At 33.5% G+C, this 13,775-nt stretch overlaps 1 protein-coding gene across 1 annotated transcript; it reads left to right on the top strand.

The window, feature by feature from the left end:
- Positions 1-689: 689 nt before the first annotated feature.
- On the top strand, positions 690-5,078 carry LOC145307438 (uncharacterized). Its single transcript, XM_080149881.1, has 6 exons — positions 690-835; positions 1,517-1,601; positions 1,944-2,030; positions 2,894-2,950; positions 3,513-4,051; positions 4,526-5,078. Exons 1-6 carry the CDS (start codon positions 773-775, stop codon positions 4,619-4,621), a joined length of 927 nt encoding a protein of 308 aa, XP_080006007.1. The 5' UTR covers positions 690-772; the 3' UTR covers positions 4,622-5,078.
- Positions 5,079-13,775: the final 8,697 nt, after the last annotated feature.

The raw sequence follows: 13,775 nt of genomic DNA, 5'->3' as shown, positions 1-13,775 counted from the left end.
AAAGCAAATTCGGTTTTTATAATAACTGCTCTATAACTCATTTTGTCCAAAAGTAGAGGGGACAATGGGCTGTTTATTACACTAGTCCCCAATGTTTTATAATAACGTTTTTTTATTCGTCGGCTTAAAAACTTTATTGAATTTTTTATTGGTCGGTTTATTAAGTTGAGTGTTCAATTAATCGGTTTGGTCTGCAAACATTTTTTTAAAGTAAGGTCCGTACGTCCATAACGGCCAGCTTTCAACATTAATTAAGCCATGTTAAAATTGTATTATTGATTAATAATGATTTATGTAACAGTTAGAATGCCTCTCAACTCTGGAATCATTAACAAAAATGTCCTATTCATTTGATATTTGGAATAATCATTTCTAGGACGAATGGGTATGATTTTAAAAGCAAAGCATCCATATAATCAAAAATATTGTAGACTAATGAATTCGTCAGGGAGGGAGAGGACATTGGGCTGTTTATTACACTAGTCCCCAAAAATCTATAATAACGTTCTCTTATTCGTTGGCTTAACAACTTTGAGGACTTTTATTGAATTTTGATTGGTTAGTTCATTAAATTGAATGTCAAAAAGTTTTACCCACCTATTGTAATCTAAGAGGTAATTTTGTGAATCAACAATGTGGATGTACATCAATTTATCAGCCATTGTCTTATCCCTTTTGATCCCTGTATGCTACTTGATATTTGTCACTGTTCGTTTGTCTGACCTTTTTGTCTTTAGGGAATTGTCATCCTTGGGTTTGTTCAGGATTAAACATGAAGAATTTGGTTTTGCTGTGTCTTTTTGTATCAACCTCTCTGGCACTCCCAATTCAACAGGTGATTTAGATTTTCGGCGATTTTTCTTACAGACAGTGGAATATTCATGATTCCATAAAAGTGGGGCTATTTGATTTGAGCACTTTTTAACTATCACAGATAAATTATCTCTATGATAAATAACAAAGCCGTTCCCGTTGTTTTGATTGTTATTTAGGGTAAAAAATCGTTTAAAAACATTGGAACAAAGATATATTTAAAAGTGTCATGTGTGATGTCATAAAAACATGTCTGTAAAGAAAGGATGAGAGGAGAAGTGGGAAAGACAACCCCTAAAAAACAGATGGATTTATACATAATTTAATGATGTCACACATGACACTTTCAATATCTCCCATAGGAACTATACTTAGTTTAAAAGCAAAGCTTTTCTAGAATTTTGATTAGTTCATCCATCCGCAAGTAGCTCTTTTTATTGATTTAGACATGTTGAAATTGTCTTATCAATTTTAAACTTTGCATGTTAATCTTTACAACAGTTAGGTACAATTTAGAAAGCATAGCAACTCTACAATTGTTAACAGAACGGTACCTGAATCATATGTACATGTCAAAACATTATATCATGATATGATTTTCCTGTATATCTCATTTTTGAAATAATGATTTCTAGGACAACAAGGTAAATTAAATGTACATACCACTGGTTTTTATTTAAAGAAATTATATTATGATTTCTAGGAGGAGAATGACAGATTGTTTGGGCTGTTGAACCTGATTTTCCCAACAACAACTACAACTACTACAACAACCACAACTACCCCAGGCACAGTATTAACTACTTCTTTAGGGCAGGGATTCTTCTTTTATATTTAAGTTATCATTTAGAGAATCCAGAGCAGCATCTGCCTGTAATGGGATACGATACTCTTAAAAACAAGGATTTTAGGTTAAGTAACATCGAAAAGACAACCAATCCTTTGTTTAACATGTTGCCTGAATTATTAGTATGTAGTTAATTTAGAAGTCTCGTAAAACTACAGGAAAAAACTTGCAGTTATTAATTCATACTGGAAAACTATTTCCCCTCCCTCCTGCTTGCATGGGTATTTTTTCCTACAGCAAAACAGTATATCAAAAATCAATAATAAAAAATCTAACTATTCAGATTTGTTGAATGCAATTGGTGGAGCTTTGTTTGGTACCACAACTGTGACAACAACCACTGTGCCAACCACTACAACAACTACTGCAGGAAACAATTTAACAACAATAACAGTCTCTAGCCCAGCATACCTTGTGAAGACAAAAAATTTAACTATGTAAACAGAGTTAGAGCATCAATTGCATGTAATCAATGGTAGCTATTCTTACAATTAATTCTACAAAAAGTCACGAAATCGTTTAAAGTATGTTTTTTTTGTTTTTTCACGTAACTGAAGAGGGGTGGGAAAGAAGGGGAGGAAAAGGAAAATGTGGTTGTGGGGAAATTTTCCTTTAGAATTGTTTGTCAGAATATAATTTCCTTTTCCCTGCATGTAATGGGATACAATACTTTAACACCCAAGGATATTAGGTTAATTAACATCTAACAGACAACCAATCCCATAATGGCATGGTCTTTTTTAAGAAGACCTTACAGTGCATAGTAATGAGTTGCACCTGTTTATGGGCCAAAATATTCCTCCTACTCTCACTATTAGGGTGGTAGCTAACAAACAGCTACATCTACATGTTAAACCCACACTTCATATTATGTGGCATGAGAAACAATCTGGAATAGCCAAGATTTAATGATGTACAGTGAAAGCTTGACTATAAGAGCATTCTTAAAATAAGTGATTTTACAATATTTATGTGCACTGCAAGATAACTGTAAATCATCAAGAAAGGCTATTCACGATTGTTTGTAGGTCTTTTTTTGTCCGTTACAATTTTGTGCAAATATAATATATAAATTCAGCCGTTTTGCCACTAACCGCCTTGAAAGTTCATAGATTTTTGGATATAATCAAAAAACCAGGAACAGTTTACCATGAACTGCACCTGATTCAAACTTGACTAGTTTTCTAAGGAAAAAGCTACTCAGTCATCCTTGTTAAAGTGTTTTTTCTCCAGCTACTACTACTGCTCAGCCATTTGATCTGTTTGCAGCCATTGGAAACCTTCTTTTTGGTAACTGATCTTTACTACAAGATCATCCATAGCATTGTATTGTAGACAAATTTTCCACAAATATTATAACAAAAATCATAAAGTTCATACCAGTTTGGTTAGCGCCGAGTTTAAAACAAGACTCATTTAAATCTTTCTTATTTTTTCTTTTTAATATTTGTTTAAAGATGTCTATTATACAATGCGATAAATTACTATTATAACATAATTTTTCCAATGTATTTTTCTGAAAGATTTTTCAAAAAATAAAGATTTTTTTGGCCCATCCAATACATTATTAACAAGAATGACAACATCCATAAGTAGCAGAGCACAAAAAATCATCATTGGCCTAAGTGGGATATAGAGCAGATGGTTATGTTTTTTAAAAACATGACCGACCAATAGACAGACCAAACAATGTATAGACTAGATGCACATATGCCAAAAGAATTTTCAGTGCCAATTTTAGCTGTTTATCTTAGATAGCAGCAAAGAAATTCTCATTTATATAATAATTATGTTAAATCATAAAATTGTGTCTATGACCATTTATGTCAGTTTTGCCAAAAAAATTCTTAAGGTACAACAACAACTACAACTGCCCCTGCAACCACAGCTGCTCCTGTAACAACAGCTGCCCCTGTAACTACAGCTGCCCCTGTAACAACTGCTGCCCCTGCAACTACAGCTGCCCCTGTAACAACTGCTGCTCCTGTAACAACAGCTGCCCCTGCAACTACAGCAGCCCCTGTAACAACTGCTGCCCCTGCAACTACAGCTGCCCCTGCAACAACAGCTGCTCCTGCAACAACTGCTGCCCCTGTTACAACAGCTGCCTCTGCAACAACTGCTGCCCCTGCAACAACTGCTGCCCCTGCAACAACTGCTGCCCCTGTTACAACAGCTGCCCCTGCAACAACTGCTGCCCCTGTTACAACAGCTGCCCCTGCAACAACAGCTGCCCCTGCAACAACAGCTGCCCCTGCAACAACAGCTGCTCCTGTAACAACAGCTGCACCTGTAACAACAACTGCGGCACCAACAACCACAACTGCGGCTCCAACAACCACAACTACCCAAGTAGACTTGCTGGGAGCATTGTTTGGCATCTTTTCAGGATAGTCACAAATATTTATACGTGGATATATTGACAGGGGAAAATTTTTCGTCCATTTGGTCTGCTAATATGAACCCCATTTATTGGTCAATTTGTTTATCCAGCAGGAGAGGAGGGGGGGGGGAATGGGAAAGCCTCGGTCAAACGAAACCCCCCATGGTTAAAAGATGAGTACCTATAAATCTCTCAGAACAAGCAATTCTAAAATCTGGATAGATCATCCCTAAAAATAAGAAAAGTATTAACCCACCCAACTCCCTTATCTTTGAGATAATTTGAAAATGGGGCAGGGGGAGAATTTTTAATTGTATTCAATTTTGATTCATTGAGTTCTTAAGTTAAGTGTCCAAACATTTCAACTGCTAATTTTAATCTACTGAAGGGGTAATTTTGTGTATCATCATTGAGGATGTACATCAATTTATCAGCCATTGCCTTATCCCTTTTAGATGGGTGATATTTATGACTGTGCAGGAGGAGAGAGCACAACGACAACAGCTTCAAGTCTCAGCTCAACTACAACCACAGCTGCACCTGATCTGTTCTCTGCTATCTTTGGATTCCTGGGTTAATGGACTTGTTCACCATCATTACATTTTTTTACCAGTCTGTTAGAGTCTTTGATGGATTGATAAGATATCAAAGTAATTTTAAACATGAATATATCAATTACAGTACGATTTTTTAATGCGGTAATTCATACATTTTATAAAATACGACAAAATTAAGTATTGTATTTTTGTAATATTGCACTTATAGGAATTGATTTTGAAATTATTCTGTCAATAAAATAATCACATGGATTTTTTTTTTGGTATATCTTCTCTCTTGGTTGCTGCAGGGGAGAGATATTTTACAAGCAATTTGGCATGTAATCAAACATTGACAGAATATTTTAAATACACATTCCAGCATGACCAATGTTATAAAAATAAAATAAATAACTTTTGAAAAGTTGACCTGGTCCTTTATACATAAATTTTTTGTTAAATTTATTTTGATGATTTTTAATAAAGAAAACCTTCCTTATTATTTTTGATTTATAAAAGGATGACAACATCCAAAAAAGCGAAGCTATAAAATCAGAAGCAACTTGTAGAGTGTCAGAACCTAATAAGCAGAACATTAATTTGTAATTATTGACAAATTATACACAAATTGTGTTTATACAGCATACAGAAAAATCCATATAAATAAGTAAAAGGATCTCACTAACCACTGAACCGATATGTTTTGTTTTTTATATCCTGGATTGGTTTATAGCTATTTTGGGGTAGGGTACCACAACACTCCCATGGGAATCATCCATAGAAAAAAAGACCCTCCCAAAGTTTGTTTTATATTTTTTTCTTTTTACACTTCAATTAAAAGTGGGGTTCCTAGAATATTCTAGGGGCGTAGCGGCAAGTATTATAAAAAGTAGTTTTTTTGCTGAGCCGATAATATTTTTAGGGTTTCAGGGATTTACATAGGTCGTGGAATGGTTTAGGCTATTTTTTTTTTTAGATTTAAATCGTGGGATGGTTTTAGGCTATTTTTCACTCCTTTCTTTACCACTTTGCATACAAAGCCCTTAGATGCTATAGTGTAATACTAGCGGCTATGCCCCTCGAGTCTTAGTGGCACTTAGGGGGGAGTTTTAAAAAAAAGTAAAAGACATTGGGGGGAAGGGGGTATTTTTTTCTTGATGCTATTTCTCTGGGTAGGGTGGTGATATTCTCCGACAAAATAGTTTTAAACCTTCGCATAGTCTATGAGAAGCTACATTGTAAAGTAGAACCATTTAAGTTCAGCGATTAGAGATCCTTCAGTGCACACGGACGGACATCATGTTACTTTCGAATGAGAATAAAGAGCACAAGCATCTAGGGGCTTTGTATTACACTGAGCCTAAATCCATACCAAGATTTAAAGAAGTCAATTGGTTCAGTAGTTATTGAAATCTTAAGCTTCAGACAAAAATTCCTTACTACTTTATATAATACTAGCGGCTGCGCCCCTTGCATCTAGGAACTTTATATCTAAGGAATATGGAAGGGCAGAAAAACAGCCTAAAACCATACCTACCACGACTTTTTATAAAAATAAATTAGCCTTAAACCATTCCGGGACCTACAAGTAGCTTCACTGTAAAGGAAAACCATATAGGTTCAGCGGTTAGCGAGATCCTTCGCTACAGACAAGAAAAAGCTTACTACTTTATATAATAGGATTATTATTTACTAAGTATATTTGCGATAACTTTTATTTAATGAAATCTTCCAATTTTTAACATGTACAAAACGGCCTGCTTAATTGCTTCAAGATCCATGTCAGATCTATATAGGAAATAAATGTCTATAAACGAGCTCAAGTTTTCCAAGGAATATATGTATATAACTCATAGTGCTCCAATAATCCATAATAAACTCTCATTGCCCATAACGATAAGACCCATTATTTTACTTTATCAAAAATAAATTCATTTTTTTCATGTCATGTTGCTATTTACCTTATATTGATGTATTTAATTTCTAATTATAAAAAAGAAAATTTAAATTTATAATATAATAAATTTAAGAAAACTCTGTTTTAAAAGAATTCGATTGTGGCGACATTTTGTGTGTTCAAATATTAAACTAAAATTGTAATCATCATCATTAACCCTTTGGTGATGGTAATGTAAAGAAAAAAAATATAATTTAAAAAATCTTTTTAAAATCATTTAAATTATTTAATATTTACTTTCTTTTAGATAGTAATGCCGGGCGAGGAAAATAGATTTATTGAGAAATAGATATGCATATAGAAAACTAGCCAATAGGGAGATAATTATATCGAGCAAACTCTAGTATGTATATAATAGGATATGTTCCAGAGAGAGAGAGAGAATACAATTGGCTGTTTATTTCACTAGTACCCAAAGTTTTAAAATAACGTTTTCTTATTCGTTGGCTTAACAACTTTGGGTACTTTTACTGAATTTTGAATGGTTGGTTTATTAAGTTAAGTGTTAAAACGTTTCAACCACTAACTTTAATCTTCAGAAGGGGTAATTTTGAGTGTCATCATTAGGAAAATTATGTTAAGAACCCTTCTATGATTTCATTTAATTTTTGTAGATTTTTTATGCGATTTTGGAGGATTTTTCACAATAATAATTTTGCGAGAAGCAGCCCTACTTTTTAAAAAAGAATCCACCTCTGGTATATTGAAAAAAATTTTTATATGTGTTTTTATATATTTTAATATTTTTGTAGCAGACAGATTGACGGACCAAATTAATCCTTATAATAAGTAATCATTGTAAGTGTGTATGTGTGTGTGTGGGTGTGTATGTGTGTGTGTGCGTGTGTGTGTCTGTGTGTGTTTTGTGTGTGTCTGTCTGTCTAAACCAAAAGATCTTACTAACCGCTGAACTGATATGTTTTTTTTTATAATGTAGCTCTTCATAGGTCCTGGATTGATTTATAACTATTTTTGGGGAGGGTACCACCACACTCCCTAGAGAAAATAAAAAAATTATATCTAGCGTCCGAAAAATATATACATATATAGTATACTGAATTTTCATAAAAAAATGCCTTTTTTATATTTTCTAAAAGGTAACCAAATCCCTCTATGAGTGTCCGCCTTTAAAACAAGGATGACAACATCCATAAAAGCGAAGCTCTGAAATGGTGAAACATACGAACATTAACACTAGATTGTAGAGTGTCAGAACTTAATAAATAGAATTTAGATATATAAAAGTAAAAAAATTGTAATTTAATTTGTTGAAAAACTGCTTAAATACAGGGTAATAATGAAGGACATACCTTCATTTTATGAATTGATTATAGAGATGTTTCGCTTATAACAGTGTACTTTATTGTCATAGAAATCAGTGTTCCATATCAGTTTAATCGGATTATAAACGATTATTAACACTTTAATACAATATCAGAAATTAATAATCTTTATAAATATAAAATATAAATATCTTAAAAAATTGTTAAAAGCGAGACTTTTCTTTAATAAGGGTAGGTCCGTCCTTCCGGTTAGCCTTTTGCGTTAATTTAGGCATGTTAGAATTGTCCTCTATTTCAAACTTTGCATGATGATTCCTGTAGTAGTAAGGTACAATTTAGAAAGCGTAGCAACTCTATAATAGTTACCAGAATGTCCGTACGTCCATTTTTAACTTTTTTAACAACAAATATTTATGTGATATAATCATCTGATTGATCCGAGTTCATGTTCGTCTGTCATACCGTTTCAGAGCTTCGCGTTAGGACAATACCAACATGCCTAATTTAATGAAAAAAGCTAACCGTTACGGACGAACGGACATACTCCAATAATGATAAAGGAGGGAGGGGACATTAGGCTGTTTATTACACTAGTTCTCAACGTTTTCTTATTAGTTGGCTTAACAACTTTGGGGACATTTTATCAAATTTTGACTGGTTAGTTCGATAAGTTGAGTGTCCAAACTTTTCAACCACTGATTTTAATCTACAGAAAGGGTTATTTTGTAAATCATCATTCGGGTTGTACACTAATTTATCGATCATTGTCTTATCACTTTAATCTAAGATCCCAATGATGCTACACAAAATTACCCCTTCTGTGAAATTAAAATTAGTGGTCAAAACGTTTGAACACTCAACTTAATAAGCCAACCAATCATAATTCATTAAAGTCCCCAAAGTTGTTAAGCCAACGAATAAGAAAACGTTAGTATTAGGCTTTGGAGACTAGTGTAATAAACAGCCCATTGACTACTCTATCTCTGATCTATATTAGTTTCTGTATTATTATGCATATGCAGTGTGCGTGTGTGTGTGTGTGTGTGTGTGTGAGTGTATGTATGTGTTTTTGCATATGCAGTGTCTGTAAATATGTGAGTGTCTGTGTGTATGTGTGTGTGTGTGTGCGTGTGAGTGTATGTGTTTATGCATTTGCAGTGTCTGTGTATATATGAGTGTATGTGTGTGTGTGTGTGTGTGTGTGTGTGTGTGTGTGAGTGTATGTGTTTATGCATATGCAGTGTCTGTGTATATGTGAGTGTATGCGTGTGTGTGTGTGCGTGTGTGTGCGTGTGTGTGTGTGCGCGTGTGTGTGCGTGTGTGCGCGTGTGTGTGCGTGTGTGCGTGTGTGAGTTTATGTATGTGTTTATGCATATGCAGTGTCTGTGTATATGTGAGTGTGTGTGTATGTATGTGTGTGTGTGTGTATGTGTAAGAGAGGGGGTATAAGAGGAAGTATATTTAAGTGAAAACCAAAAATTTCTACCTGCCCCCCCCCCCCCCCCCCCTCAAACCTCTTCTAAATTTCTTATCCCTCTCCCCCCCTTCCCCCCCCCCGGCATTTAAAGTAAACAACAGGCAGTTTTCCTCTGCCCCCCCCCCCCCCATCCCCCGAAAATTATATAATACCACAGCCTTCAGTTACAAGCTGCTGCTTACTTATGCAGGCTAAAGCTATTTATTGTGAATGGATATAAACTTGTGACATGTTTAAAATGGACGTAGCAACATTCTGGTAACGCTTAGAGAGTTGCTACGCTTCCTAAATCGTACCAAACGACAACAGCAATCACCATGCAAAGTTTCGAATCGATTAGACAATTCTAACTTAATTATATTAACAAAATAGCTAACTGTCCGTGGCGTACGGACGGACAGACCGACCCTAATAAAAGAAAAGCTTTGCTTTTAAATATTATAATATATATTAATGATTAGTTAAAACAATTTAGCTGCAATAATCATTTTTGTAGGATAATCAGAAATCTGGCGCAATATCCAAGTAATATTAAATCCATTTTGCTGTCATTTGTTAAAAAATAATGCATATGAAACTTGAATTTTAGTTACTAAGTTATAAAACAGTGAGAGACATTTAGATATCTATAATACAAAGTAGATCGATGTCTGTCCGTCCGTCTGTCCATTAAGATTTCGGTAACCACTAAACCGATTCTACTCCTCGGGAATATACTGTGCTGGTTTTAAGCTATTTTCTTAAAAAACAAAATAATCAATTTCATACATGCTACTTTGTCCAGAAAATACTTTGCCCAGAAACTACTTTGTCCAAAGCTACTTTGTCCGAGGCTACTTTGTCAAAGATCCGGTGATTTTACATCTTTTTATAAGCGAAGCTTTTCTATAATTAGGGTAGGTCCGTAGGTCCGTCCGTCCGTCCGAGATAGATAGCTTTTATTGGTTAATTTAGGCATGTTAGAATTGTCCTATCGATTTCAAACTTTGCATGATGGTTCCTGTAGTAGTTATGTACGATTTAGAAAGCGTAGCAACTCAATAATTCATTACCAGAATGTCCGTACGTCCATTTTAAACATGTTGATTTTTCTACTTTTTTAACAGCTAATTTTTTTGTGATCTAATTATCCGTTTGATCTGATTTTAATTTAGTATATTGATTCCTGGGACAACAAAGAACAATAGTAGAAGCGAAGCAACTCTATAATCAAGTCCTAAAAATGTAATGTCCATAAACATTATTCTGTATCAAGCAGTTTTTCAAGAAATTTACTTAAAATTTTGCTTCGACTCTTTCGATACTTATATATTCTGATTATTCAGTTCAGACACTATACAAGTGTTAATGTCCGTTTGTCCTACCGCTTCAGTGCTTCGCTTTTATGGATGTTCTCATCCTTGTTTGACAACAATTCATTCATCTAAATTTTTTCCATTGATTCCTAGGACAACAAGGTACATTATGATAAGCCAAAAATCTCCTTAAAATGACAACTGAACAACTGCTAAATAACTTATTTTACACGTTTGTCCGTTCCATGATTTTTTGTGCTTCGCTTATTAGGACTATAGATATCTGAAGGGATGAGACAATGGTCGATAAATTGATTAAACATCCGCAATGATAATGAACAAAAAAAATACCCCTTCTGTAGATTGGTTATTCTATAAATATCAGGGATCTTGGGGGATAAGACACTGAACTTAATGAACCAACCAATTAAAATTCAATAAAAGTCCCCAAAGTCAATGAGCCAACGAACAAGAAACCAATATTATAAAACTTTGGGGACTAGTGTAACAAACGGTCCATTGCCCTCTCTTACTTTTTCTGTTCAATATCAAACCATTGAATCGAGAAATCAAAACAAGGATGACAACATCCATAAAAGCGAAGCTTTAAAAGGAAGGACAAACGCACAATAGAGTGTCAGAACTTTAATTTGTAAGTCTAAACAAAAATGTACATTAAGGACCACCATCAACGTCACATAAATAGTTTTAGATATTATAGGCATAGTAAGGGAGAACCATATCTTTTCTTTCTATCACGTTATATTTTTTTTCTCCTTTTCTCCCTTCCTCTCTCTCTCTTTTTTTCTCTCTCTCTCTCTCTCTCTCTCTCTCTCTCTCTCTCTCTCTCTCTCTCTCTCTCTCTCTCTCTCTCTCTTTCTCTCTCTCTCTCTCTATCTCTCTCTCTCTCTCTCTCTCTCTCTCTCTATCTATCTATCTATCTATCTATCTATATCTATATCTATATCTATATCTATCTATCTATCTATCTAATGATCTAAACAAGTTGGTGGATTTTTTGTTGCAAAAATTATTGTTCGCGGATTTTTCCCAAGGTAATCAAATTTTGGACCATTTTGGAGAAAGTGGTCTTCAATATTTCATAAAGGCCCTATGGGGCCTATAATATCCAAAACCATTTTTTTGTGACGTCCATGGTGGTCCTTTGGGGCAAAAGTCTGTAATTACATAATATACATGTAATTACGTACTTTGATTTTAAGGATTTTATTATAGCTTGCTTATAATATGTTACTTTGTTGTCCTATGAATCATTATTTGAAAAATAAGAAGAATAATAACATAATTTCATTATACAAGAAGTTAAAAATAAGCATGTTATTAAATGGACGCACAAACTTGCTGGTACCTAACGATTAGAATTGCTACGTTTCCTAAATTGTACCTTACTATTAAAGGAATCATCATACAAAGTTTGAAATGACTAAATCTAAAAGTTCTTTTTTAATCACGAAACTTTTATAAAAAACAAAATCTTTTAAGGCCGAAACTGACGAACTGTTTATTACATTTTTCACTAAAGTTTTATCATAAAGTTTTCTTATTCGTTGATTGATTGGTTCATTAAGTTGAGTGTAAAAACGTTTCAACCACAAAATTTATTCTACGTAAGGGGTGTTTTTGGAGATTAATTATCAGCCATAGTCTTATCCCTTTAGATTACTGAAATTATATACTTGATGCCCATAGGTACTAGGAATTATCAATAAAAGTTTTAGCTGTCTATCCTTATAAAAAAGTAATAGGATGTTTGTCTGTCTGTATCAAAGTATCTCGCTAACCGCGAAACCGATATGGTTCTCCTTTACAATGTAGCTTCTAATAGGTCCTGTGAAGGTTTATAACTATTTTGGGGGAGGGTACCAACACCATCTAGTCTTATAAAGAGGAATTCATAAATTCCTCATAGCGTTACAGTCGGATAGGCGTACTGACTGACAGACAGACAAAATGAATTATATAATAGTTTTGCTACCATAATAAAAAGATAGACAGTAATAAAATGCCGTTTCTCATAGTACGCGGTCATACGCAATGTTAGAAGTGAGACGCAAAATTCAGAATTCAGTTTTCGCGATTTGATTTACTTACTTTCATTATAAAATAAAAGCGATGCTTGCAAGATTATTTAATTCGCTTTGATATAAAAATGAATTTTTCTCAAATCGGGAAAACTTAGATCTGAAATTTGCGTTACCCTTCCAAAATTGCGTATGACTTTGAGAAATGGCATTTTAAGACTGTCTATACTAAAAAATCATATTTGAAACGATAATAATAATTTAATTATGTCTTTGGTTTATGTAATAAACAAGGATGACAACATCCATATAAGCAAAGCTGTGAACTGAAATAGAAGGACAAAAGAACATTAACACTTTTAGACTGTCAGAACTGAAAAAGCAGAATATTAATGCATAATTCTAAACAACATTAAAAGTAAATTTTTTGAAAAATTGCTATAATACATTTTTAGGACTTGATTATAGGGATACTTCTCTAATAACATTGTACTTCATTATAAAAAGAATCAGTATTTAAAAAATAAGATAAATAGGATAATTACATAACATCTCGGGGCTAAAAAAATGGTTTCAATCTTCTTATTGTACATTTTATATACGCGGAAAGCTGTTTATGATATGATTATGAGAAATAACTAACTATAATGACCTTTTATAGATAGAGACATACCCCATAAAACCACTCTATATATGATTTATTTAAGGCTGAATTTCCGTGACCTTAGCAAAGCAACTGATAAAAATGGCCAATAAATTAACTCCCTTAAGGGGTGGTTTTATGAAGAACTTTATAAAAGCAGACTTGTTCAAAATTTTAAATGAATAATCTTTGTTTTCCTTGTCATGATTATGCGTTGACTCCTAGGGGATGAAAATTGAACTTGAAATTTTCAAATCTAATTTTCTCAAAAAAAAATCGTCAGAATATTTTGAAAATTTCAGGATTAAATCTTGATATAAATGTCTATAACTTTTGTTTTCTTTTTATAGGGCACACACTTTTTGTTTTTCATTTACACTTCAAGAAAGATGTGTGCACCTATCCAAATTTGTATAGGGAAATTATTCAGTATTGTGCTTAACTTTCTTCAATAATCTTATTTATATTTTGACCCAAATATGAATATGATCCTTATTTC

The sequence above is a fragment of the Acartia tonsa genome, chromosome 15 (assembly GCF_053477335.1).
Source record: "Acartia tonsa isolate MP-2025a chromosome 15, ASM5347733v1, whole genome shotgun sequence".
NCBI lineage: Eukaryota > Metazoa > Arthropoda > Copepoda > Calanoida > Acartiidae > Acartia > Acartia tonsa.
The sequence above is the reverse complement of the archived record's forward strand: the minus strand, read 5'-3'. Positions and strand labels throughout refer to the sequence as shown.

Coding starts and splice junctions, on each gene's coding strand:
- LOC145307438 (XM_080149881.1), top strand. CDS start 773: ATGAAGAATTTGGTTTTGCTGTGTCTTTTTGTATCAACCTCTCTGGCA. Junction 836..1,516: donor TGGCACTCCCAATTCAACAG/GTGATTTAGATT, acceptor TATGATTTCTAG/GAGGAGAATGACAGATTGTT. Junction 4,052..4,525: donor TGTTTGGCATCTTTTCAGGA/TAGTCACAAATA, acceptor GACTGTGCAGGA/GGAGAGAGCACAACGACAAC.